Source organism: Hypanus sabinus, chromosome 2 (genome assembly GCF_030144855.1).
Source record: "Hypanus sabinus isolate sHypSab1 chromosome 2, sHypSab1.hap1, whole genome shotgun sequence".
Taxonomy (NCBI): domain Eukaryota; kingdom Metazoa; phylum Chordata; class Chondrichthyes; order Myliobatiformes; family Dasyatidae; genus Hypanus; species Hypanus sabinus.
The window spans coordinates 3,555,568-3,581,714 of record NC_082707.1 but is presented as its reverse complement, the minus strand read 5'-3'; the positions used below and the strand labels follow the sequence as shown (position 1 = coordinate 3,581,714).

General features: G+C 42.2%; 1 protein-coding gene across 1 annotated transcript in view; it reads right to left on the bottom strand.

Moving 5' to 3' along the window:
- Positions 1 to 24,890, bottom strand: part of tp63 (tumor protein p63) — a 151,693-nt gene extending 126,803 nt beyond the window's left edge. Inside the window, exon 1 of the mRNA XM_059988234.1 lies at positions 24,754 to 24,890. Coding sequence (XP_059844217.1) covers positions 24,754 to 24,795 — 42 coding nt within the window. The 5' untranslated portion in view covers positions 24,796 to 24,890. The remainder of the gene's footprint in view (positions 1 to 24,753) is intronic.
- Between the last annotated feature and the right edge of the window lie 1,257 nt (positions 24,891 to 26,147).

Sequence of the window (26,147 nt, the reverse complement as noted above, 5' to 3'; positions counted from 1 at the left end):
GAACACCATTAGTCAATGGCAGCCAACAAGAAAAGGCCCCTTTTTATTCCCACTCACTGCCTCCTGTTTGTCAGCCATTCTGCTATCCATGCTAGTATCTTTCATGTAATGCCATAGGGTTTTATCTTGTTGAACAGCCTCATGTGTGTCACCTTATCGAATGCCTTCTGAAGATCCAAATAAATGACATCCACTACCTTTCCTTTGTCCACCTGCTTGATACTTCCTCATGGAACTGTAACAGGTTTGTCAGGCAAGATATCCCTTCACAGAAGCCATTTTGACTTATTTTATCATTAGTCTTCAAGTATCCCGATTTCTCATCCTTAATAATAGACTCCAACACTTTCCCAACCACTGAGGTTATGCTAACTGGAGTATAATTTCCTTTCTTTTGCCTTCCTCCCTTCTTAAAGAGTGCAGTGACATTTTCAATCTTCCAGTCCTCTGGGACCATGCTGGAATCAAGTGATTCTTGAAAAATCATGACCAATCCATCTGTTATCTCTTCAGCAACCTCTCTCAGGACTCCTGCAATGGCGCTCACTCCTGCTTCCTGACACTCACGGACATCTGGCATTCTCCTAGTATCTTCAACAGTGAAGAAAGATGCAAAGTACCCATTGTTTATTTGCCATTTCTTTGTCTCCCATTACTCCCTCACCAGCATCATTTTCCAGGGGTCCAACATCAACTCTCACCTCCCTTTTACTTCATATAACTGGAAAAAACTTTGGTATCCTGCTTTATATTATTGGCTAGTTTGCCCTGATATTTCATTTTTCCCTTCTTATAGTTTTTTCAGTTGCCTTTTGTTGGACTTTAAAAGGTTCCCAATGTCACACACTTTTGCTACCTTATATGCCCTTTCCTTGGTTTTCATGCAGTCCTTAACTTCCTTTGTCAGCCATGGTTGCCTAGCCCCACCATTTGAGAACTTCTTCCTCTGTGGAACATATCTATCCTGTGCCTTGTGAACTATTCCCAGAAAATTCAACCAACTCTGCTCTACTGTCATCCTCACCAGTATCTTCCTCAAATCCACCTGGGCAAGCTCCTCTCTCATGCCTCTAAAAAGCCATCTCGTAGGCATTCAACAAATTCCCTGCTTGCAAACTGACACCAACCTGATTTTCACAATCCCCTTGCATTATGAAGTTCCCCCATTACAATCGTGTCATTACCATTAAAACATCTCTTTTCCCGCTCCTACTCATTCCCATTGAAACAGTGGTAAATCTCCGTGAGGGACCTTTTCTGGTTGGCTTTCGGCTACTAATGATGTTCCTCAGGGGTCAGTATTGAGAGCGACACTTTTCAAAGTCTGTCAGTGATTTGGATAATGGAATTGATGGCTTTGTGGCAAAGTTTGTGGATGATATGAAGATAGGTGGAGGGGCAGCTGGTGCTGAGGAAGCAATGTGATTGCAGTGGGACTTGGACAAATTGAATGAATGTGCAAAAAAGTGTCAGATGGAATACAGTGTTGGGAAATGTATGATAATGCATTGTGGTAAAAGGAACAACAGTGCAGAATATTATATAAACGAGAAGGTTCAAACATCAGAGCTTCAAATGGACATAGGAGTCCTCGTGCAAGACTCTCAGAAGGATAATTTACAGGTTGAGTCTGTGGTAAAGAAGGCAAATGCAATGTTGGCATTTATTTCAAGGGGAAAAAGAATATTAAAACAAGAAGATAATGCTGAGCCTTTATAAGACACTGGTTTAGCTGCACTTGGAGTATTACCAACAGTTTTGAGACCCATATCTCAGAAAAGAGGTGTTGTCATTGAAAAGAGTCCAGAGGAGGTTAACGAGGATAATTGCAGGAAGGGGTTAACATACAGGGAGCATTTGGCAGCTCTGGGCCTCTACTCACTGGAATTCAGAAGAATACATGGGGATCTCATTGAAACCTACCAAAAGTTGAAAGGACTACATAAGGTGGATGCGGAGAGGATGTTTCTTACAGTGGATATATCTGAACCGCTGGACACAACCTCAAAACTGAGGGGTGACCTTTTAGAACGGAAATGCGGAGGAATTATTTTACCAATGAATGGTGAGCCTGTGAAATGCTCTGCCACAGACTACAGGGAGGCCAAGTCCATGAGTATATACATAGTGGACGTAGATATATTTCTGATTGGTCAGACCATCAAGGGATACAGTGAGAGGGCAGATGTATGGGGATGAACGGGACCCAGGTTCAGCCATGATAAAATGGTGGAGCGGACTCAATGGGCTGAATGGCCTAATTCTGCTCCTATGTCTTATGGTCCTATACCCCACACCAGCAAACTCATTCCCATTGAAACGATGGTAAATCTCAGAGAGGGGCCACCTACACCCCACACCAGCAAACTCATTCCCATTGAAACGGTGGTAAATCTCAGAGAGGGGCCACCTACACCCCACACCAGCAAACTCATTCCCATTGCACACATTTCTCAGATGGCTGTTGTCTCCTGCTCACTCGCCAAACACCCATGAATCTGTCTACACTGAGTGCTAGCACATTTGTTCCTCCTGAATCACATCAGCAGCTAGTTTACTCTCTGGGAAGAGATGCACAGCTCTGATTATGGACCTTGGAAGCACCACTTGTAAGAACAAAGTAAGGAAGTAGCCATTGAATTGATTGGTCTTTTTGAAAGTCAATGTCATGCTTTTGAAGGGGAGGGGTAACTGAACACATTCTTCATTAAACCGTGGCTAATCTTTTCAAAGCCACGCGCTGTGTGACACTTCAACAATTAATGGAATATACTGTCTGTGCTGAGAGGAATGCTATTGAAGCTGCTAAAAGGGATCAGATTACAATCTTCTTGCTTCTCCAGCAATATATTTTAAATGTGAATATCTTGGCATGTCCTCATTGAAGCAGCATCCCTGGTGAAAGGGCTTGTCATGTCCATTCTGGGGCAGCTCACTTACCTTTGGGCTCCACTGGACACTCAGCTCTCACAAGTAGCTGTCTGCATGTGACAGTGGCTGTTCCCAGCACACCACTTCGACAGGCGGGCTGAAGCAGGTGAGGGTAGCCAGATAGTCTCATACCCCAGTGTGACAGGGACATGTCTGACTTAGCATGCCGAGTCAGCTCTGGTGGACAGGGTTGAAGAGATGTAAAGGGTAATCCAATGGCAACCAAGAAAGACCCTAGTTTGTGACGACTACTCACACCACTGGACCTGGACTGAGGTCAGGAGAGAGGAGCCACCTCAGGGCAACAGCTTTTCCACATTAGAAGTCTCCCGCACGTCATCGTTTTGGTTGGGGAAGTAAGACCATCTGAGGGGACCAATCTTCTGCAATGGACCTGGACCACAATCTGTGCAGATTGCAAATAACATCTCTACCTCACTGACATTCAACACCGGTGCACCTCAGGGATTGTGCTTAGCTCACTGTTCTACTCTCTCTGTACCCATGACCGTGTGGATAGGCACAGCTCAAATGCCATCTATAAATTTGCTAAGAATACAACTACTGTTGGCAGAATTTCAGTTGGTGATGAGAGGGTGTAGGAGAGTTAGTTGAGTGGTGTTGTAGCAACAGCCTCGCAATCAATGTCTGGAAGATCAAAGAACTGACTGTGGACTGCACGAAGGGTAAGAGACCTCACACCAGTCAGAAGTGGAGAGAATAAGCAATTTCAAGTTTGAGGGTGTCAATATAACCATTTAACAATTACAGCATGGAAATAGGTCATCTCGGCCCTTCTAGTCTGTGCCGAATGCTTACTCTCACCTAGTCCCACCTCCCTGCACTCAGCCCATAACCCTCCATTCCTTTCCTGTCCATATACCTATCCAATTATTTTTTAAATGACAATATCGAACCTGCCTCTACCATTTCTACTGGAAGCTCGTTCCACACAGCTACCACTCTCTGAGTAAAGAAATTCCCCCTCGTTTAAGTTTAAGTTACCCTTAAACTTTTGCCTCCTAAGTCTCAACTCATGTCCCCTTGTTTGAATCTCCCCTACTCTCAATGGAAAAAGCCTATCCACGTCAACTCTATCTATCCCCCTCATAATTTTAAATACCTCTATCAAGTCCCCCCTCAACCTCCAAAGAATAAAGACCTAACTTGTTCAACCTTTCTCTGTAACTGAGGACACAGCCTCAGAATAGTGACTTGACTTGAGAATAGCAAGATGCCCATTTTGAACAGAGACAAGGAGGAATTTCTTTAAGCAGAAGGTGGTGATTCTGTGGAATTCATTGCCACAGATGTTGTGGAGGCCAAGTCATTGGGTGTGTTTAAAACAGAACTGATAGTTTCTTGATTAGTTACGGTGTCAAAGGTTACAGGGAGAAGGCAGGAAATGGGATTCAGAGGAATTATAAATCAGACATGTTGGAATGGTGGAGCAGTCGATGGGTTGAATGGCCTAAATCTGCTCCTATGTCTTATGGTCACATTAGATCAGGGATGGTGATGAGACCACACCGGAAGTAGCACACATAGTTATGCTCTTCATATTTAAAGGACAGATGGTCTTGGGCTTGAGGCAGCAGTGAAGACTGACTGGGATTAAGGGGTCAACATATAAAAAGTGACTGAACCTTTGGAATATAAAAGAACCAGAGGTGATCTATATCCAAAAATATACGATTCTAAGGTGATTGCCAAGGTAGGTTGCAGAGATGAAGTAGCTAGAACTTTGGGGCATAGGTTCAATGTTTCTATTTTATTTGGAGGTACAGTGCAGAACAGGCCATTCCGGCCCAAGCCACATAGCCAGCAACCCTCGCCTAAACTCAAGACAATTTCTAATCACCAATGAACCTACCAACCAGTACATCTCTGGACTGTGGGAGGAAGGCCTAAACTCAAGGCAATTTATGCTGGAAGCATAAACTGGAAACAGATGTTCTCAGGGAAAAGTACAGAAGAAATGTGCCAAATATTGAGGGGATACTAAGAATAGGACGAATCAAGTGTGACAGTGGAAAAGCGTGTATGCATCTGGAGGAGATAACAGAGGTACTTAATGAGTACTTTGCTTTAGCATTCACTATGGAAAAGGATCTTGGCGATTGTAGGGATGACTTATAGTGGACTGAAAAGCTTGAGCATATAGACATTAAGAAAGAGGATGTGCTGGAGCTTTTGGAAAGCATCAAGTTGGATAAGTCATTGGGACTGGATGAGATGTACCCCAGGCTACTGTGGGAGATGAGGGTGGAGATTGCTGAGCCTCTGGCGATGATCCTTGCATCACCAGTGGGGACAGGAGAGGTTCCAGAGGATTGGAGGGTTGTGGATGTTCTTCCCTTATTCAAGAAAGGGAGTAGAGATAGCACAGGAAATTATAGACCAGTGAGTCTTACCTCAGTGGCTGGTAAATTGATGGAGAGGATCCTGAGAGGCAGGATTAATGAACATTTGGAGATGCATAATATGCTTAGGAATAGTTAGCATGCTTTGTCAAAGGCAGGTCGTGCCCTATGAGTCTGAGTGAATTTTTTGAGGATGTGATTAAACACGTGGATGATGTCAGAGCAGTAGATGTAATGTATATGAATTACAGCAAGGCATTTGATAAGGTACCCCATGCAAGGCTTATTGAGAAAGAAAGGAGGCATGAGATTCAAGGGGACATTGCTTTGTGGATCTAGAACTGGTTTGCCCACAGAAGGCAAAGAGTGGTTGTAGACGGGTCATATTCTGCATGGAGGTTGGTGACCAGTGGAGTGCCTCAAGGATCTGTTCTGGGACCCTTCATGATTTTTATAAATGACCTGGATGAAGAAGTGGAGGAATGGGTTAGTAAGTTTTCTGATGACACAAAGGTTGGAGGTGTTGTGGATAGTGTGGAGGGCTGTCAGAGCTACAGCGAGACATCGTTAAGATGCAAAACTGGGCTGAGAAGTGACAGATGGAGTTCAACCCAGATAAGTATGAGGTGATTCATTTTGGTAGGTCAAATATGATGACAAAATATAATATTAATGGTAAGACTCTTAGCAGTGTGGAGGATCAGAGGGATCTTGAGTTCCGAGTCCATAGGACACTCAAGGCTACTGCGTAGTTTGACTCTGTGGTTAAGAAAGCATATGGTGCATTAGCTTTCATCAATCATGGGATTGAGTTTAGGAGTTTAGGATTGAGTTTGGGATTGAATGTTGCAGCTATACAGGACCCTGATCAGACCCCACTTGGAGTACTGTGCTCATTTCTGGTCACCTCACTACAGGAAGTATGTGGAAATCATAGAAAGGGTGCAGAGGAGATTTACAAGGATGTTGCCTGGATTGGGGAGCATGCCTTATGAGAATAGGTTGAGTGAACTCGGCCTTTTCTCCTTGGAGTGACGGAGGATGAGAGGTGGCCTGATAGAGGTGTATAAGATGATGAGAGGCATTGATCATGTGGATAGTCAGAGGCTTTTTCCTAAGGCTAAATGGCTAGCACAAGAGGGCACAGTTTTAAGGTGCTTGGAAGTAGATACAAAGGAGATATCAGTGATATGTTTTTTTACACAGACAGTGGTGAGTGCGTGGAATGGGCTGCCGTCAACGGTGGTGGAGGCGGATACTATAGGGTCTTTTAACAGACTCCTGGACAGATACATGGAGCTCAGAAAAATAGAGGGCTGTGAGTAACCCTAGGTAATTTCTCAGTTAAGGACATGTTCGGCACAGCTTTGTGTGCCGAAGGGCCTGTATTGTGCTGTAGGTTTTCTATGTTTCTATGTTTATAATGTCCAATGAACTTATCAACCAGTACATCTCTGGATTATGAGAGGAAAGCCATGCTGTCACAGGAGAAATGTACAGTCCTTGCAGATGGCACTGGAACACCACTCCCCTATACTCCAAGCTGTAATAGCTCCTGCTAACTGCTACACCAGCATAGCACCCAATTCTTTTTGAGGATTATGCAGTTTCCATTTCAGACAGGGTGAGTGAATTTATTCGTTTAGGGAGCTGTGAACCTTCACAATTCTCTCCCCTCAGACAACAGCAGAGGTGGAGCCATTCATGTGAATGCCTGCTAGAAAACGAATCTCAGTATTGTGTCTGGTGACATACATGTACTTGGATAATTAATTTATTTTGAGGTTTTTGCTTTTGAACCATGAATATACTCAAGGTCAAACCATAAACCACAAGGGTGTCAGAGTTCATAGAGAGGGAGTGAGAAAGTGGTGTTGAGGCTACAATTGAATCAGTGACATTCCTACTGAACGGCAGAGGAGGTGACTGACCTCATCCCACTCTTGTTGTAATAACGTCAGCTCTAAGTGTCAGTACGAGAGGAAGACAAGACACCTGAAATCAGCCAACACCCAGCTTAACGACAAAGAACAATTTACTTCACACTAACCCAACGACACTTGTATCTCAGCAATTTTATAATCACTTTAGAGATTAAGCAATGTGACACACCTTCCTTCCCATGGAGTAAATACTGCTTTGGTTTTTTATTAAGGCAATCTCTCATTATGGAGGATGAATTGCTTCTACTGCAGTTCTGAGAAGATTAATCCCTTTAACATGGGGTGGTTGGCAGACAAACAACCTCTATCCTCAAGAGAAAAGGAGATGGTTATCAACTTCAGAAGAATTTGCAGCACCCATATCCCTCTTTTACAGTGAAAACGGTGAGCAGTTTCAAACTCCAGGGATTGTGCATCTCACACAACCTCACATGGTCCCAGAACACAATCAGGAAAGCTCGTCAATGCCTCTGCTTTGCACATCTAGAGTCATATGTCATTCTACAGATGCGCTTAGACGGCATCCTCACAAGCTGTGTCACTGCATGGTACAGAAACTGCACTGTGGCGGGCAGGTAGTCAGAACTGCCTGATGCATTATGAAATGAAATATCTTTATGGTCATTGCATACTACAATTTTCATGCACCAATACAGCGAAAATGAGTTTGCAACTCTCGTACTCAATGCTATAAAACAACAAATAAATAAACAATAAGTAAAATCAAGTAACCAGCCAGTACAAGCGATGTCCAGCAGAACAAAAGCACAACTCAGATGCATGGCAACTATAAAACCAGTATTGAAAGTAGCAATATAACAAATTTATGGATGATGCTTGATCAATTGGTTCCGAGCAATTATAGCTCTGGGGAAAAAGCTATTTTTCAGTCTGGAAGTGCAGGCATTGAAAATCTTATAACATCTGCCAGATGGAAGAAGTTCAAACAGATGATTGCATGGATGTGTATTGTCTGCACAGATGCTGTAGCTTTCCTTAGGCAGTGTGAGCTGTAGGTGTCCTCCAGGGCTGGGAGCTGTGTCCCGATGATCTTCTGTGCGCTAGAGACGACTACTGAAGTGCTTTCCTATCAGCTGCTGTACAACTGAGATACCACACAGAGATGCAGTATGTTAAGATGCTCCCTATGGTGCAGCGGTAAAGGGTCACCAGCATCTGTTCAGGTAGACCAGCTTTCTTCAGTGTCCTGAGAAAAAGCAAGCGTTGCTGTGCTTTCTTTACTTTTGTTGTGGTGTTAGTGTACCGTGTAGGGTCTTCTGAGATGTGTATTCCCAGAAACCTGAAACTGGACACTCTCTCCACTGTGTCTCCGTTAATGTAGACTGGAGCGTACTCATCATCCCGTGACTTTCCAAAGTTGATAATTAGCTCCTTAGTCTTTGCTGTACTAAGAGACAGGTTGTTCTCTGAGCACCAGCTCACTAAGTTCTGTACCTCCCCTCTGTACGCCGATTCATCTCTGTTGGAGATCAACCCAATCACTGTTGTGTCGTCTGCAAATTTGATGATGGTGTTGGTGTTAAATGCAGGTACACAGTCGTAAGTGAAGAGGGAGTAGAGTATGGGACTCAATGCACAACCTTGTGGTGTACCAGTGTTCAGGATAGTGGTGGAGGACAGGTGAGGGCCCAGTCACACTGCCTGTGAAAGCTCTGACAAGAAATTCAGGACCCAGTGGCAGAGTGATGAGCTGAGGGCTAGCTGCTGGAGTTTGGAGATGAGCTTGCTGGGGATGACAGTATTAAAAGCAGAGATATAATCAACAAATAACATCCTCATGTATGTGCCCTTTCCCTCCAGATGTGTCAGGACAGTGTGAAGAGCTAATGAGATGGCATCCTCCGTGGACCTGTTTGCTTTATAGGCCAACTGGTGTGAGTCCAGTGTAGCAGGGATAGTGACTTTAATGTGGGAGAGGACCAAACTCTCAAAGCACTTCATTATTGTTGGTGTGAGGGCAACCGGACGATAGTCATTCAAATTGTTGATGTATGTTTTCTTTAGGACAGGCACTATGATGGCCTGACTTCAGGCACTTGGGGACCGTTGCCTGAGGCAGAGACAGATTGAAAATTCGCGTAAATACATCAGCCAGTTGTTCAGCACAGTCTTTAAGTACCCGTCCTGGATCAGCCTACACCACCATCAAGGAAACATATACAGAGGTGATTGGAAAGGGCCAGTAACATCGTGAAAGATCCCACCCACCCTGTTCATGGACTACTTGTCCCACTCCCATCAGGGAAGAGGCTACGTAGCATCCACACCAGGACCACCAGACTCAAAAACAGTTACTTTCCCCAAGCAGTGAGGCTAATCAACACCTCCACCCACTAACCCACCCCTCCACACCCCAATCTCCACTACTTTCCTGTCAGAGTCACCTTATGTACAGACACTCTGGGCCTAGAGTCACTTTATGGACTATCAATCTATATTATATAAGCCATATTATGTATTTATATTTATTGTGTTCTTTAGCTTATTGTGGGGTTTTTTTGCACTGTATCAGATTTGGAGTAACAATTATTTTGTTCTCCTTTAAATTTGTGTACTGGAAACGACATGAAACAATGTTGAGATCCTGGATATTGTACACCAGCCGCCATGTCATCTAGACAGAGTAAGGTCTTGTCTGGAGCTCTACTGACAGTTCGATGGGTTCTAGTGTCCAAATGGTTAGTTGATCTGGTTAGATTCATGTCACTAAGGTGTTAATCACTCAACTTTCATAATGAGTCCAACCTGTCCCTCAAAATGAGGAGGCTTCTGTCTCCTGCATTGCATTTAAACTCAGGGGGGCTAATTGAAATGCATTATCTGAACAGATTTAGTTCATTGAATTTTGCACACTTTCAAACAAATGATCTGTTGTTTAGCATGTTTTATATATCACTGATATTCATAGAATGGTTTTAAGCTCCAACCCTCTAGAAGATGAAAATGAAAATGAAAGAAAAAAACTGCAGAGTGGAATTCTGACATAAAATGGGGCAGTACGTTAGCAGAGTTGCTTTACAGTGCCAGGGCTCGATTCCCACGGCTGCCTGTAAGGGGTTGGTACATTCTCTGTAGAAGTAATTGCCGATTTATCACAAATCTTTCTCTTCCAATTTCTTTGTTTGTTTCGAGCACAGCAGAAGTTGTATAATCACTTGCCTCATCCACAAACACTGAAAACATGGCTGTAGATCTCAAATCTTAGTCTAGGATGGATGGTATGAAGCTTATGATTCCCTAAGTACCATGCCTGTAGTTCTGATAAGCAGTGATCTGGAATTTCGTAGAGCACATAACAGTACAGCGTAGGAACTCACCCTTTGTGCCAAACTGATTGAATTAGTAATCAAATTGTCTACACGAGGCCCATATCCTTCCATTTTCCACACATTCATGTGCCTATCTAAACATCTCTTAAAAGTCTCTAATGTACCTGCCTCTACCACCACCCCAGGAAGCACATTCCAGATACCCACCACTCTGTGTAAAAAAAAACTTGCCCCTCACATCTCCTTTGAAATTACCCCCTCTCACCTTAACTGCATGCCCTCTGGTATCAGATATTTCAACCCTGGGAAAAAGACACTGTCTGTCTGTGCCTCTCATAATCTTATAAAATCACTATTAGATCTAAGTTTGTGTAACCTCTCATTATAATACATGCCCTCTAATCCAGGCAGCACCCTCTCCAAAGCCTCGACATCCTTCCTGTATTGTAGTGACCAGAGTTGTTTGCAATACTCTAGAGTTTTAAAAAGCTGCAACATAACTCCTTGATGTTTGAACTCAGTGCCTTGACTAATAAAGACGAGCATGCCATATGCCTTCTTAACCACCCTATCAACCTGTGTAGCCAGTTTGAGGGAGTTATGAACTTGGTCCCCAAGATCACCAGTTAGTAAAAGTCATGGTAGTAGAGCAGTTTTTGTGATGCTACTAGAGCTTGGGCCTTGGAGTTCAGAGTTCAATTCTGTATCCTCGGTAAGTAAGCTTATACGTTCTTTCCTGTGTGTGCATGGGTTTCCTCCGGGTGCTCTGGTTTCCTCCCACAGTCCAAAGACATACCGGCTAGTGGGTTAATTGGTCATTGTAAATTGTCCTGTGACTAGGCTGGGGGTAAGTATGCTGGCTTGAAGGGCCTGCTGTGCACCGTATCAGTATAGATAAGTCTGAAGAGGTTTAGGAAAAGACAAGTGTTGCAGTGTGGTATGCACTCCAAAATTCCAGGTTAGAGAAAGCACTGATGTAATTCTTCATGTCTGAAGTCAAAGGAGGTCAACAACAATTTCCACCCCTGCCTGAAACTACATGATATGGAAACTTGCAAATCCTTTGTATGTCACCAAGATGATATCATGATAGATGAGAGTAGTGAATCAGGGAGGAAGGGGCAGGAAATATCTGAACACAAGAGATTCTGCAGATGCTGGAAGTCCAGAGCAACACACAGCAGGCCAGGCAGCATCGATGAAAATTAATTAACAGCCAACATTTTGGGCCAAGACCCTTCAACAGGACTGGAAAGGAAGGGGGAAGACACCAGAATAGAGAGGTGGGTGGGAGGGGATGGGAGAACAAGCTCTAAGATGATAGGTGAGATCAGGTGGGTGAAGTGAAAAGCTGGGTGGTGAAAGCTGAAGCCAGATGGCTGGTGAAGGTAAAGGGCTGTTTTATTTTACTTACTGACTTAACCAGGTAAAACTAATCAAAACTATCAATAGTATTCAGGTGTTTCAGGTGTGACATTAATCATGAAGGGCTGACGTAGTGAAATGGCAAAAACTAATAATCTGTAAATAATTTCTCCTTATTTGGAATTTGTGACGTTATTAGAAGGCAAGATGTTGCCAGTGACCAACAGTGACATCCTCAGATACTTTTGTTCCTTTAAATATACTTCTCCTGAATTGCAATTGACTGAAGCCTGTAATTTCCATTTTGAGCCGATGAAACGAACTGAGGGTTTTGGTGCGGTGGTCATTGACACCAGATAGCAGGTCAGAAAACGTGTTGACTCCATTACTCTGTACTGATTAAAGCGTCAAGCAAGATTAAAATTGAGAAGGCTGAGAGTGGAAACAAACGGGGTTCGACCAGTCTCCCCATCGCATCTCCAGTGGAAGGTGCAGGAATCTTATGTCCCATACCACCAAGTGCAATCACGTGGCTGTGGTGGCTCGTGGCTGTGGATTCATTTTTTGGGGAACTCTGCAGTTTGATGTTTAATGTCTTCAGTGCTTCTACACGACTGTGGACTCACTTTTGGAACTCTGCAGTTTGACACTTAACGGCCTTTGGTGCTGATTACGACCGTGGACTCACTGCTGGGGACTGCGATTCATCTTCCATGTGCTTTTCTTTACTGTTTTGTTCCTATTTGTGTGATTCTTCGAGGTGTTTCAGCACGGAACTGGTTCTGTCAACGCTCTGTGTTTTGATGATGTTTAACGTTCTGTGTTATTTGCTTGTTTCTTGGTGTTTGTGCAATTTGCTCTTTTTTTTGTGGCTGCCTGCAGGAATCTCAGGGTTCTACACTCCATACTTTGATAATAAATGTACTTTGAATCTTTACTATCAAAAATAGCATTTAATGCCATATTCAAGATTCTAGATTCAAGATTGTTTAATATCATTTCCAGCACACAAGTGTAACGGAGGAGTATAAAATCAGTTATTCTGGATCCAATACAGCACAGAAAACCACATAATAACATGATAATGATAACAAAAATATAAATACAAGTACATGCACATGCACAATCAAAGCGGCTGCATTTCTGGGCACTGCCATCTTGATCAGCCTTGTCCTTGGGAAGGATGGCATTCAGATTCCAACATCACTTTTTCCCATCTCATTCTGAGAAATGAGTATTTTGTATGTAATCAATTCAGAACATTATCCTTCAATTATAGATTTCTGCTCCATCCAAAAGGCAAATTGTCCTAGGTATTATAGAACACTCAAATCTGTCCAAAGTCCTTGCCTCTCCATCACTGTATGTTCTTAATTATATATATACAGAGAGGTGCCGGAAAAGGGCCAGTAACATCATGAAGGATCCCACCCACCCTGTTTACCCAACTCTCATTAGGAAGGAGATTAAGTAGCATCCACACCAGGGCCAGCAGATTCAAAAACAGTTACTTTCCCCAAGCAGTGAGGCTGATCAACACCTCCACCCACTGACCCACCCCTCCAACCACCACTACTTCCTGTTAGTCACCTTATGTACAGACACTCCTGTGCCCATTGTCACTTTATAGACATACAATCAAACAACTATCTTACGTATTTATATTTATTGTTTTTTATTATTATTGTGTTCTTCATCTTATTGTGCTTTTCTTGTGTTGCTTCGGATCAGGAGTAACAATTATTTTGTTCTCTTTTACATTTGTGTATTGGAAATGACATTAAAGAATCTTCAATCCTGAATCTTGGCACCATAAAGCACTTCAAGAAACGCAGCCTCCATTGTATTTCAGTGATTATAGTTCATTTTTAAATCCAGCTTTTCAAATATTCAGGCATTCTTTGCACAGTCCCTGAGTTTGACCTTTAAAAAGTTTTTTTTGTTCTGCTTTTGTAATGCTGAGTGTAAGAAGCAGAATGATTCATGGGGACAGGTGGTTGGGTAAAAAATGATGATTATTGAGCCTGAAGCCACATTGTTGACTAAGTCTGCTTCATAGACTAAAACGGCTGAGTATACCACTTTGTTTCATCTGATCGTCATACTTTTTGTGCCTGTCTTTCTTTACCTGGGAGTGTACAATCAAGGCACAGACTGATTGGTGAAACTTATGTTCCTTGTAAACCAGTTGTGGCTTTGAGGGGAACAGGATGACAATGATAATAACTTTTTTATCCGGCTCTTTTCATGCAGTCGATGCAGTTCAAAGTGCTTTACACTGGCATAAAGTGTAAATGTCCAAATGAAAGAAAAAGGAACATGAAGATAAAAGACAAAAGGATTGTTATTTATAAGCAAGGTTAAATAAATAGATTCAGAATCAGAATCAGGTTTAGCATCACTGGCATGTGTTTTGAAATATGTTTTACATTGCAATACATAATAAAAAAAACTATAACTTACTATAAGAGATAAATATCTAAAACATAAATAAAATTAGTGGAAAAAGGATGGAAAATAGTGAGGTAGTGCTGATTAATTCACGATGGAGCTGGCTGTGTTTACAACTATCCTCAGCTTTTTCTGATCTGGTGCCCTTGCCCCCCAGTGGTGATGCTCATCTCTGACTGGTGGGAGACTTATCCAGAACATTAAGATTTTACGGAAATAAAATATAGAAATACATATAAATGTGAAAAGACAGAAAGGTGTTCATTCAAAGCAGGGTTAAATAAACAGGTTTTGAGCTGGTGTTTGAAAGTATCGACTTTGTCTGCATCCCTTACAGTTTTAGATTTTGAATTCCACAGTTTAAGAGCGTAGTTCAAGATGCTGAGCTGTCGATTTAAGAGACCTGAGAGCTCGAGCAGGATTATAAAACAAAACCGATTCTGTGATGTACTCTGGCCATTAAGAGCTTTAAAAACAAAAGAATTTAAAATCAGTTCTAAAAGGCACAGGAAGCCAATGCAGAGTGGCTGGGACAGGAGGGATAAGCTGCATGCACCGGTGTTCTGCATGTGAAGCTGTTGCAGACGTGCCTGCTTGTGGATCCTTCTCACAACAGCTCGTTTCTGTGTGACAGGAGAACACACATCAGAGTACAATAGTCTGTTTTATTATTCGTACATTATTATTGCACACTATTGTACACTATTACTGTGTACGTTATTATTAGTTAAGTCTGCACACTGCTAAGTGGGTTTTTAAATGTTGCTGCTGTAACGAAAGAATTTCCCTCTTGGTGTCAATAAAGTACACCACAGAGTCACCAGTGAACCCAGGCGCTGGAACCCGGCAGCCAGTACTCAGTAAAAGGGATGAAAATGAACCTCACATCCCCATTCAAGGCTGGACAATTAATGATGCAGTGTCACAGGAACAGAATTAGATCATTCGGCCCTACCATTCTATCATGGCTGATTTATTATCCCTCTCAACCCCATTTCTCTTTTTCTACCCATACCCTTTGATGACCTGACTAATCTAGAACCTATCAACCTCTGCGTTAAATATCATCAATGACTTGGCCTCCACAGCTGCCTGTGGCAGAGAATTCCACAGATTCACCAGCCTACAGAGAGGAAATCATCACTCTACACAGTGGTGTCAAGAAAACAACCTTTCCCTCAACATTGCAAAAACAAAGGAGTTGGTTGTGGACTACAGGAAGAATGGAGACGGGCTAACTCCTTTAGACGTCAATGGATCTGGGATTGAGAGGGTGAACAACTTTAAGTTCCTCAGCAAACTCATCACCAAGGATCTCACGTAGTCTGTACATACTGGCTTTGTAGTGAAAAAAGCATAGAAGTACCTCTTTTGCCTCAGACAGTTAGAGGTTTGGTATGGCCCCTCCAAATCCGAAGAATTTTCTATAGGTGCAAAATTGAGAGCCTCCTGACTGGCTGCATCACTGCCTGGTATGGGAACTGTACTTCCCTTAATCACAGGACTCTGCAGAGAGTGGTGTGGACAGCCCAGCGCATCTGTAGATCTGAACTTCCCACTATTCGGCTCATTTACAAAGACAGGCCTAAAGGATTATTGGAGACTCGGGTCATCCCAACCACAAACTATTTCAACTGCTACCATCTGGAAAATGGTACCACAGCATAAAAAACAGGTCCAACAGGTTCCATCAGACTGATTAATTCATTCTGATGCAACTGTATTTCTATGTTAGATTGATGATCCTGTTGTACATAATATTTATTATAAATTACTATAATTGCACATTGGAACAGAGACGTAATGTAAAGATTTTTACTCGTCGTGTATCTGAAGGATGTAAGAAATAAAGCCAATTCAATTCTATTCTCTGGTTAATGAAATTCCTCCTCATCTCTGTTCTAAATGGATGTCCCTCTATTCTCAGGCTGTGCCTTCTGATATTAGACTCCCCACTGTATGAAACATCCTCTCCACATCCACTCTACACAGGGCTTTCAATATTCAATATGTTTCAATGGGGTCCCCCCTCCATTCCTCTCAATACTAGTGAGTACAGGCCCAAAGCCACCAAATGCTCCTCATCCATTAACCTTTTCATTCCCAGAATCATTCTTGCAAACCTCCTCTCGACCCTCTCCAATGCCAGCACATTTTCTTTTAGATAGAGGGCCCAAAATTGCATGTAATACTCCGTGTGGCCTGACCAATGCTTTATAAAGACTCAGCATTACATCCTGGTATAGCGATCAATTAAATGAGGTGGATGGCGTTGTGCTCGTCTGGGCAGGAGGTGGGAACTCCATTACAAGCTTGACTGTAGATAGGCTTTGGGATGTCATGTCACAAGCTACTGAACTTCTGACTGCTCTTGTAGCCTCAATAGGTATGTCACTGGTCCCACTCTGTTTGAGGTGGCAGGCACAGTGATCACATTGCTTTTGAACAGACTTGGTTTCATCAGCGAGCATCAGAATAGAGGAACATCCATTTAGAAGAGGAATTTCTTTAAGCAAAAAGTGCTAAGTCCGTGGAATTCATTGCCACAGAAGGCAGAGATGAATAGATTCTGGATTAGTCAGGGTGTTATAGATTATGAACAGAATCCAGGAGAATGGAGTTGAGAGGGATGATGGAATGGAAGAGAAGATCTGATGGGCTGAATGACCTCATTCCCCTCCTATGTCTTATGGTGATGTAAAGGACAGTTATTTTACTCTTCAGTCTGCAATTTAGTTGTTTGGACCAAGGATGTGATGAGAATAGGAGCTAACCAGAACCATGCGTCAGTGAACATGGTGACCATGTGCCTTTCCTCCCACATTGCAAGGATGTACAGGTTAGGGTTAATGAGTTGAGGGCATGAGATGTTGACACTAGAAGCATAGTGATGGCGGGCTGCCCCCAGCACGTCCTAGGACCAATGTTGGTCACTGATGTAAAACGACGCATTTCGCTCTGTTTCAATGCACATGTGACAAATAAAGCAAGACAGACAGACAGACATACGTTATTGACTGATTGGCAGGTCATTAACAGTGAGTTTTTGTGAGTAGTCACGCTTGGGCAGTTTTCCACACTGTCACTGTGACAGCAATATCGAACTGCTTTGAACCATCATGGCTCCGGACACAGCACAGATTTTCAGTTCTACAGCCAGGATTCTGTCTGATCCTGTAGCCTCCAGTACATTCAGCTGCTTCTTGGCATCACAATAGCTCAAAGATTGGGTGAACACCAAAAAAACAGGAAGAAAGTTTCAATCTGACAGGATATCAAAGCTTCAAGATTTTTTAATGTATTTTCCTATACACAGCTATAAAGGAGAACAAAATAATTGTTAATCCAGATCTGATGCAGCACAAAAAGCCAATAAGATAAAGGACAAAATAATAATAAAAATCACTTGTACATAAGATTGATTGTATGTCCATAAAGTGACAATGGGCACAGGAGTGTCTGTACATAAGGTGACTGACAGGAAATGATAAAGTAGTGGAGGTTGGGGTGTGGAGGAGTGGGTTTGTGGGTGGAGGTGTTGATCAGCCTCACTACTCGGGGAAAGGAACTGTTTTTAAGTCTGGTGGTCCTGGTGTGGATGCCACGTAGCCTCCTCCCTGATGGGAATGGGACAAACTGTCCATGAGTAGGGTGGGTGGGATCTGTCATGATGTTACAGCTCCTTTTCCAGCACATTTTTGTATGTATGTCCCAGGTCACTAAAATAGCCATTTAAGCAGCTGTTCTAACACAGAGAACATTAAACACAGCATCAATCATTTCCAATTATATTTTATGATTCAATAACATTGTCTTTTTTGCATCATCTGTAAGCAGCTTTGTAATCCCCCTTTCAACTCTGCCAGGTCCAAACAAGAATCTCGAGACGTGAATATGAAGCCCGAGACTGATAATCCAGTTCATCATGAGGGGAGTGTTGTAGTGCAGATAAGATGTCAAATTGATGTCTCATCAATTCCTTCTGGTACAAATAAAGGATTTCACAGCACCGCTATTACTCCCAATACTCTGCTACTGCAAATCCAAATTTCAGCAAAAATTGAACTTCTGAGCTATTAATGTATGGTATTTGAAAATAACACAAAAATCTTTGGTAAATGTAAAAATTTTGTAAAGCAACGATGCTTTCAAAAATAATTAAATGTTTCTTAAAATCAAAAAATACTACAAAGAGCAGTAAAAAGTCTAAAACTAAATCAAATCAATATTTGGTGTGAATACTTGTTGCCTTTAAAACTGCACCAGTTGTCTTAGGTACACTGTTTTGCAGTTTTATAAGAAAATCGGCTGGTAAGTTGTTCCAAGCATCTTGGAGAACTTGCCACAATTCTTCTGCAGACTTTGGCTGTCTTGCCTGCTTCTGTGTCTCCAGGTCCTCCCAACAGCCTCGGTAATGTTGAGATCAGGGCTCTGTGGAGGCCACACCATCTGAAACCATAGGGCACCCAGAACTTTTCACAGGACTGTAGATCAGGTCCTTCCATTCCAACGATTCACAAGGTCCAGCAACCCACCTATTCAATACTAGCCTAATGGGAAAATTTATAATGACCGGTGTGTCTTTGGACTGTGGGAGGAAACTAGAGCACCCAGAGGAAAGCCATACTGTTCACTGTGAGAATGTACAAGCTCTTACAGAATGAACTCTGAACTCCAGAACACATCGAGCTGTAACAGTATTACGTTAAACACCGTGCTACCATTTTATTTTTCTATATTTGATACGTGGATCCCACAGGGAGTATGCTAAATGATAATGGTCTTACAGTTAGAAATGAGCCCTTCCATTGGCCATTGTATCTATCTATACTCAGCCCGCTTGTCTACAATACTTGCTACCATCAAGGCCAATGTAGAGGATCCTGAAGACACACACTCAACGATACAGGAACAGCTTCTTACCCATTGCCATCAGGTTTCTGAATGGACAATGAACCCATAAACATTACCTCAGTATTTTTTTACTTTCTTTTTGCACAACTTATTTAGTTCAACTTTTATATACATTTCTTATTGTAATTTATAGTTTTTTGATGTATTGCTGCCACAAAACACATTTCATGTATACCAGTGATGCTAAAGCTGATTCTGATTCTAATTCAGTTAAGCCCTCAGCCATTTCCTGAGAATCTGCAGATAGATGATTTCACAGATCTTTATGAGGATCTACTCTCTCCCTCACCCTTTTTAATAGGTTCAGTCTGCCCTCTTCTCCATGGTCACCCGTTCTCTACATGACATTACCCACCCCACCCTGCAATCAATCACAGTCAAGTCAAATGAAAACTGCAGACAATTCTCTATAAACTAGAATACTCAACATACTTTATGCAAGGACATAGTTTTGCCCAGTGCTCAAATTAGAACTGTCATGAAGGTTGATAGTGTATCCCATCAGGACTGTTTGAGTCACTGGACAGGTGGGGAATTATTAACCCCCATAAATTACTTCTCGAGATGACGAGAGTGCTTTGATCAACATTAAAGAGTAGCAACGTGCAGCCAGGCTGAGGGTTTAACTTTGTTCTCTTTCGTCTGACTGAACACTGCAATTAGGCAGAATACTCAATCTCCCTCAGCGGCAGATGAAAATAGTCCCTAACTGCAGTGTGCTGGTAATTTAGAGCAACCAGGTCACAAATGCTCAGATATTCCATCCACTAAGTTAGTGCCCAGACCTACACAAAATGTAGATAGAACATAAAACCACCAGTTAAAACCATGTGGCTGACACTCCACCACGAGTGAGTATCTTTACTACTGTCGGCATGCTCAATAGCCAGGTTTAACATCTAAAATTTTATTTCATTTTAGTTTATTTTATTTAGAGATTCAACACAGAACAGGCTCTCTGTCCCAATGAGCCACACTGCCCAGCAACCCACATATTTAACCCTATAATCACAGGATAATTTACAATGACCGATTAACACACTAACCGTAACATCTTTGCTCTGTGGGAGGAAACCGGACTGGAGCATCCGGAGGAAACCCATACGTCCACGGGAAGGAACGTACAAACTCCTTAGAGAGATGCTGGAATCGAACTCCAAACTCCAACACTCCAAACTGGGATAGCATCGTGCTAACCACCATGTTACCATGCTGCACAGTTTTGTGTTGTGGATCCTAATCATACCAGACTTGTGGTGCTGGTGATAGAAATTCTGTGGTTACAACTGAGTGCATTGCGGAATTAAACCTTGCTTGGCAGTTTCTACCCACAACTACTGATTAAAGATATCAAGCACAAAGGTATTTTAAATAGCCACCCAAACATTACTGTTTGGAACAGTATGAAAATACATGGTGTGAGCCATTTGGTGGTTATTTTTCAGTTGTTTTTATCAGAATCAGGTTTAATATCATCAGCAGATGTTGTGGAATATATTGTTCTGCACAGAGGTACATTGCAATATATAAATTATTTAAAAATTAATATATTTAAAAATCTATAAATTACAATAAACATATTCAGAAAAATAAATTAAATAAGTAGTGCAAATGAGAGGCAAAACACTGAAGGAGAGTTCATGAGCTCATTGTCCATTCAGAAATCTGATGTTGGAGGGGAGGAAGCTGTTCCTGAAACATTGAGTGTGTGTCTTCAGGCTCCTGTACCTCCTTCCTTAATGGCAGCAGTGAGAAGAGGGAATGTCCCGGATGACGGGGTCCTTAATGGCAGCAGTGAGAAGAGGGAATGTCCCGGATGATGGGGTCCTTAATGCTAGCTGTCAACTTTTTGAGGCATCACCTATTGAAAATGTCCTCGATACTGGGGAGGCTGGTGTCCATGATTGAAATGGCTGATTTTGCACCTTTCTGCAGTTTTTTCCAATCCTGTGCAGTGGCCTCTCCATACCAGACAGTGACACAACTAGTTAAGATACCTCTTCACGGTACTTCTGTAGAAATTTGCGAGTGTATTAACTATTACATTTTTTTTCCTTTATGGTCTGAGGCTCTTTGCACATTTAGCGGTCCAAAACCAATCTCATTGAAACTGGAGGCATACAGACTCTGGTATTGACAACCTTGTTTCCATATTGAAGAACTTCTAAAGTGCTTCCACATCCAATTAACAAGTCAGGTAACATTTATGGAAATTATTAAACAGTCGACATTTCAAGTCAAGACCCTTCCTCAGGACTCTTCTGAAGAATTCTTCTGAGAACATTCTGTCCTTAACGAGGGCCTTCCTTTTCTCCTCCTTCATGTGCACCTCACTGACTTCCACACCCGCCAAGACACCCATCTCCTCTTCTCTCATCTCCATCTCCAAGTCCAATTCTTTGGTAAGAATTCCCCCACTTCATTCTCCCGTCTCCAACACTTCTCCTCGCCATGACACCCATCTCCTCTTCTCTCGTCTCTATCTCTGAGTCCACTTCTTTGGTAAGAATTCCCCCGCTTCATTCTCCCGTCTCCAACACTTCTCCTCGCCTTGGACGCCTTGCTCTGGTTCTGTTCACCTCTGATTGCCAAGAAGTCATCAACTGGCTCAGTTTTCACTCCTCATGTATGTGACGGATGTAAGAAATAAAGTCAATTCAATTCAATTCAATTTAGCAGTCTTCTTGCCCACTTGCCCATCGAACCTTACAAGTGTCCTGATGAAGGGTCTCAACCCAAAAAGTCAACTGTTTATTCATTTCCATTGATGCTGCCCGACCTGCTGAGTTCTCCTAACATTTTGTGTGTGTGTGTGTGTGTGTGTGTGTGTGTGTGTGTGTGTTTTGCTCTTGAATTCCAGTATCTGCAGAATCTCATGTCCACATCTAATTGCTGCATGCATTATTTTGATATTTTTTCGATACTGCTTGCTGATTTTACGCTCACTGGTATGTGTTTGCCCATATTTGTTATGGAAACTGTCTCAGAGGATTCTTTCTTGGAGAAGCTCCTGAGTGACAGTGCAAGCTTTCTGACTGTCAACATCTCTGAAGATCTCACCTGGGCCCAACATATTGAAACAATTAATAGAAGGCATAATAGTGGCTATATTTCATTAGGAGTTTGAGGAGATTTGATACGTCACTAAAGACCGTCACGTTTCTACATACATACTGTGAAGAGCATTCTATGGCTGTGTCACTGTCGGAGAGGCCACTGCACAGGATCGGAAAACACCACAGAAAGTTGTAAACTCCGCCAGTTCCATCATGGGCGCCAGACTCCCCAGCATCGAGGACATCTCCAAAAGGTGACACCTCAAAACCATGGCAGCATTCATAACTAAGGACTTTCCATCGCCCAGGACATGCCCTCTTCTCATTGCTACCATCAGGGAGGAGGTACAGGAGCACAAAGGCATACACTCACATTATACACATAATCATCAAAAACTGCAAAGTATTCATACAACTCCACTCACTAAATCACCTCCTATTCCCCAAACACCACTACTTTATGAAGCTATCCTATGTACTTATATTTATTGTGTCTTATTGTTTTTGTGTTCTTTTATGCTGCATCAGATCTGGAGTAACTATCATTTTGCTCTCCTTTCCCCATCGCCCATTTTATGCCCTTTTCTTGTTGCTACTATCAGGGAGGAGGTACAGGAGCCAGAAGACACACAATCAACTTTTCAGGAACAGCTTCTTCCCCTCCATCATCAGATTTCTGAATGGACAATGAACACATGAGCACTGGCTTTCTGCACCACTTATTTAATATATATACACTTCTGATTGTAATTGATAGCTTTTTATTAGGTTTGCTTTGACTGCTTTCACCACCTATCCCACTGATACTGAACCTGATTCTGATCTGCATGTCTATATGGAAGTGACATGAAACAATGAATAAATCACAGTTAACAGTTACCAATCACTGCCCGCATTTGGCTGATTGTGAACTTTAATGAGTTCTGACTGTCGCTTTTAAACATCCGTCATTTAGTAAGAGTAACACATCACTCAGCGATAAGTAAATGGCTGTACAGTATCATGGATCTGAGTAAATACGTTCGACTGCAATTTGAAGAGAATCAAGTAGGGCCAGTGAAGGGACATGAGGTATCCGTGCTGCAGAAACGTGTGAGTTCCGCTCATCACTGAAGATCTGTTCAAAGTGAGCAGTGATTAAGCTTCAGATAAACAGACCAAAAACCTGAACATGTTATTTGGAGGCTGCCTTTTGGCAAACAAATGTAACCTGGACTGCCCGCAGTAATATGGGATGTTGTTTTGTTTAATTTGAAGAAGACGTCTTATCTTTCCAAAGATCAGAATTTGACCAGGGCTGATGCATTATTACAGCATTAACGCACACTTTCAAAAGGCAACTTTCCCTCATCACTGGACTCTGCTAGCTCACTTCACTTGCTGCACACATTTCCAAACCTCCAGCCTGTTCACCTGGACTACTTTGGGAGACTGGATGCACAATTTTACACGTACTAAAGCGTTACTGACAAACCAGTTTTAAAAAGCAGATTGTGCAGAACCCCACAGAAAAATATATACACACTTCATTCCATTACCTGCCTTCACTAAATATTCAACAAAATTCCTCAAGACAATGACATCGCACCAAGGTTTGCAACGTCAATAGTGTAGAAAAGTCCAGATCTTCACTACCCATGATCCAAAAATTGAAACACAGCAAAGTCCGAGATTTTTAATGTCAACCCTATTACAAACACATAATTTCCGAGCTTCTCACCAAATTTCCAAAACTAACTCAAGGTGTGAAAACAACAAGAGATTCTGCAGATGCTGGAAATCCAGTGCAACAGACAAAAATGCTGGAGGAACTCAGCAGGTCAGGCAACATCTATGGAAATGAATAAACCGTCAATGTTTCGGGCCAAGACCCTTCATCAGGACTGAAGAGTAAGGGGGAAGGTGATTTGACAAAGTTGTTTCAAAAAATGAATTAGCATTCTGTACAGCTGTTATTTCTAATAGTGGCTGATCTTGAACTTGGATGAAGTGTTCAAAAGGACATTCGAAATTTAGAACATGGAATAATATTGTGCTAAACCAAATAAATTATTAATCAAATGGCCAACTAAACTAATCCCTTCTGCCTAAACAATGTCTATATCCTTCCAATTTCCTCATATTCATGTGCTTATCTAAATGCCTCTTAAAAGTCTCTAATGTGTCAGCCTCTACCACCACCTCAGGCAGCACATTCCAAGCACCCACTACTCTGTGTTAAAAAAGCCATCTATCAGTTAAATTAAGTTAGTTAAATATGAATGTGCAAACTATTTAAAAAATCACAGTTTTAATTCAATTGCAATGCAGAGTCTGGAGACTGTACTTCAAGGTGTTCGTTATGAAGGGCAATTCTGCATGGATAAATCACACCAGGATGCAAACTGAGCAGATTCGGTCTCAGTAGATGTGAGCTCTCTATACTGACAGATCAGCTTACCTCGCTGTACTGTGGCTGGGCTGCATTCTCCAAGTACAGCATGTTTGCAGCAATGTTGATGAGCACAGCAGTGCCGTCGCCTGGCTCCAGGTTCCTGGCTCTGTCTATGCTGGGACTTCTAGTTCAGATTGAGTGAGAGACAGAGAGAGAGTGTGTGTTTGTGTGTGTGTGTGTGTTTTAAACCAGATTCTCCTATATGTAGACCTGGTTAAACAGGTAAGGTACAAAGGGGTGGAACCTCCACGCCAGCTGCCAGCCAATCTTTCCCAAACTTCCACCTCAAACATGTAAACTCCACACCAATGGAATTCTCCAGCAGCTCATCTACATATCAGCCTCTCCCCTTCCATTACATCTCTTACTTGCTACTTCTCCCAAACTTCCCCTTTATCAATATTATACCGCAGCTCACTTATTACCCAAGTGGTCGTAGGATGTTTCATTATAATATATAGAGACTGGAGTGGGGCTTTGGGGTGGGGGGGGGGGGTGGGTGGCATTTCCTGGTCACCTACAGACACTCCTGTGTCTAGTGTCACTTTATGGACATACAATCAATCTATGTATATAAGCTAGCTTATGTATTTATATTTATTGTGTTTTTGTGCTGTATCGGATCCAGAGTAACAATTCTTTCGTTCTCCTTTACACTTGTGTACTGGAAATGACATTAAACAATCTGGAATGTTGAATAAATGTAGTTGTTGATCAGAAAAATCACAGCTCCCCACTCTGTAGCAGAATCCCTTCCTGCTTTACCTGCTGCTTCTGTACAATTGACCGGCTAATTGACACAACAATCACAACACAGTGACCTCTGCTCTCCTCCAGGCACTTAGCACACTCACTGAAGCTTGCTCCTGAGGTACCTATTGTAAACCTGGCTGGTGGTATAATATACAGGTGTACAGCTGTGGCCATACACTCAACTGGAAAAGCAAAAGACGCTTGCAAGAACTTAAACCAGTAATTCCCTGACTGAAACTGATAATCGTGGGGGAAGCTGTAACATTAACCCCTTCAATGCATCATCTTTTTCAATTATAAAAACTTCAAAGTACATATGTGTCACCATATACAATCCTCAGATTCATTTTCTTGCAGGCATTCACAGTAAATACAAAGAAACAACAAACACAATAATAATAATAAATAATCTGGAGAACATGGGATGTCCTTGAAAGTGACCCCATGGACTGTGGGAACAGTTGAGTGCTGGGGTGAGTGAAGTTATCCCCTCTGGTTGAAGAGCCGGTTGACTGAGGGGTAATAACTGCTCCTGAAGCTCCTGTATCTTATTCATGATGGCAGCTATAAGAAGAGAGCATGTTCTGGGTGGTGGGAGTCCCTAATGATGGATCCTGCTTTCCTGTGATAATGCTTACTAACATTTC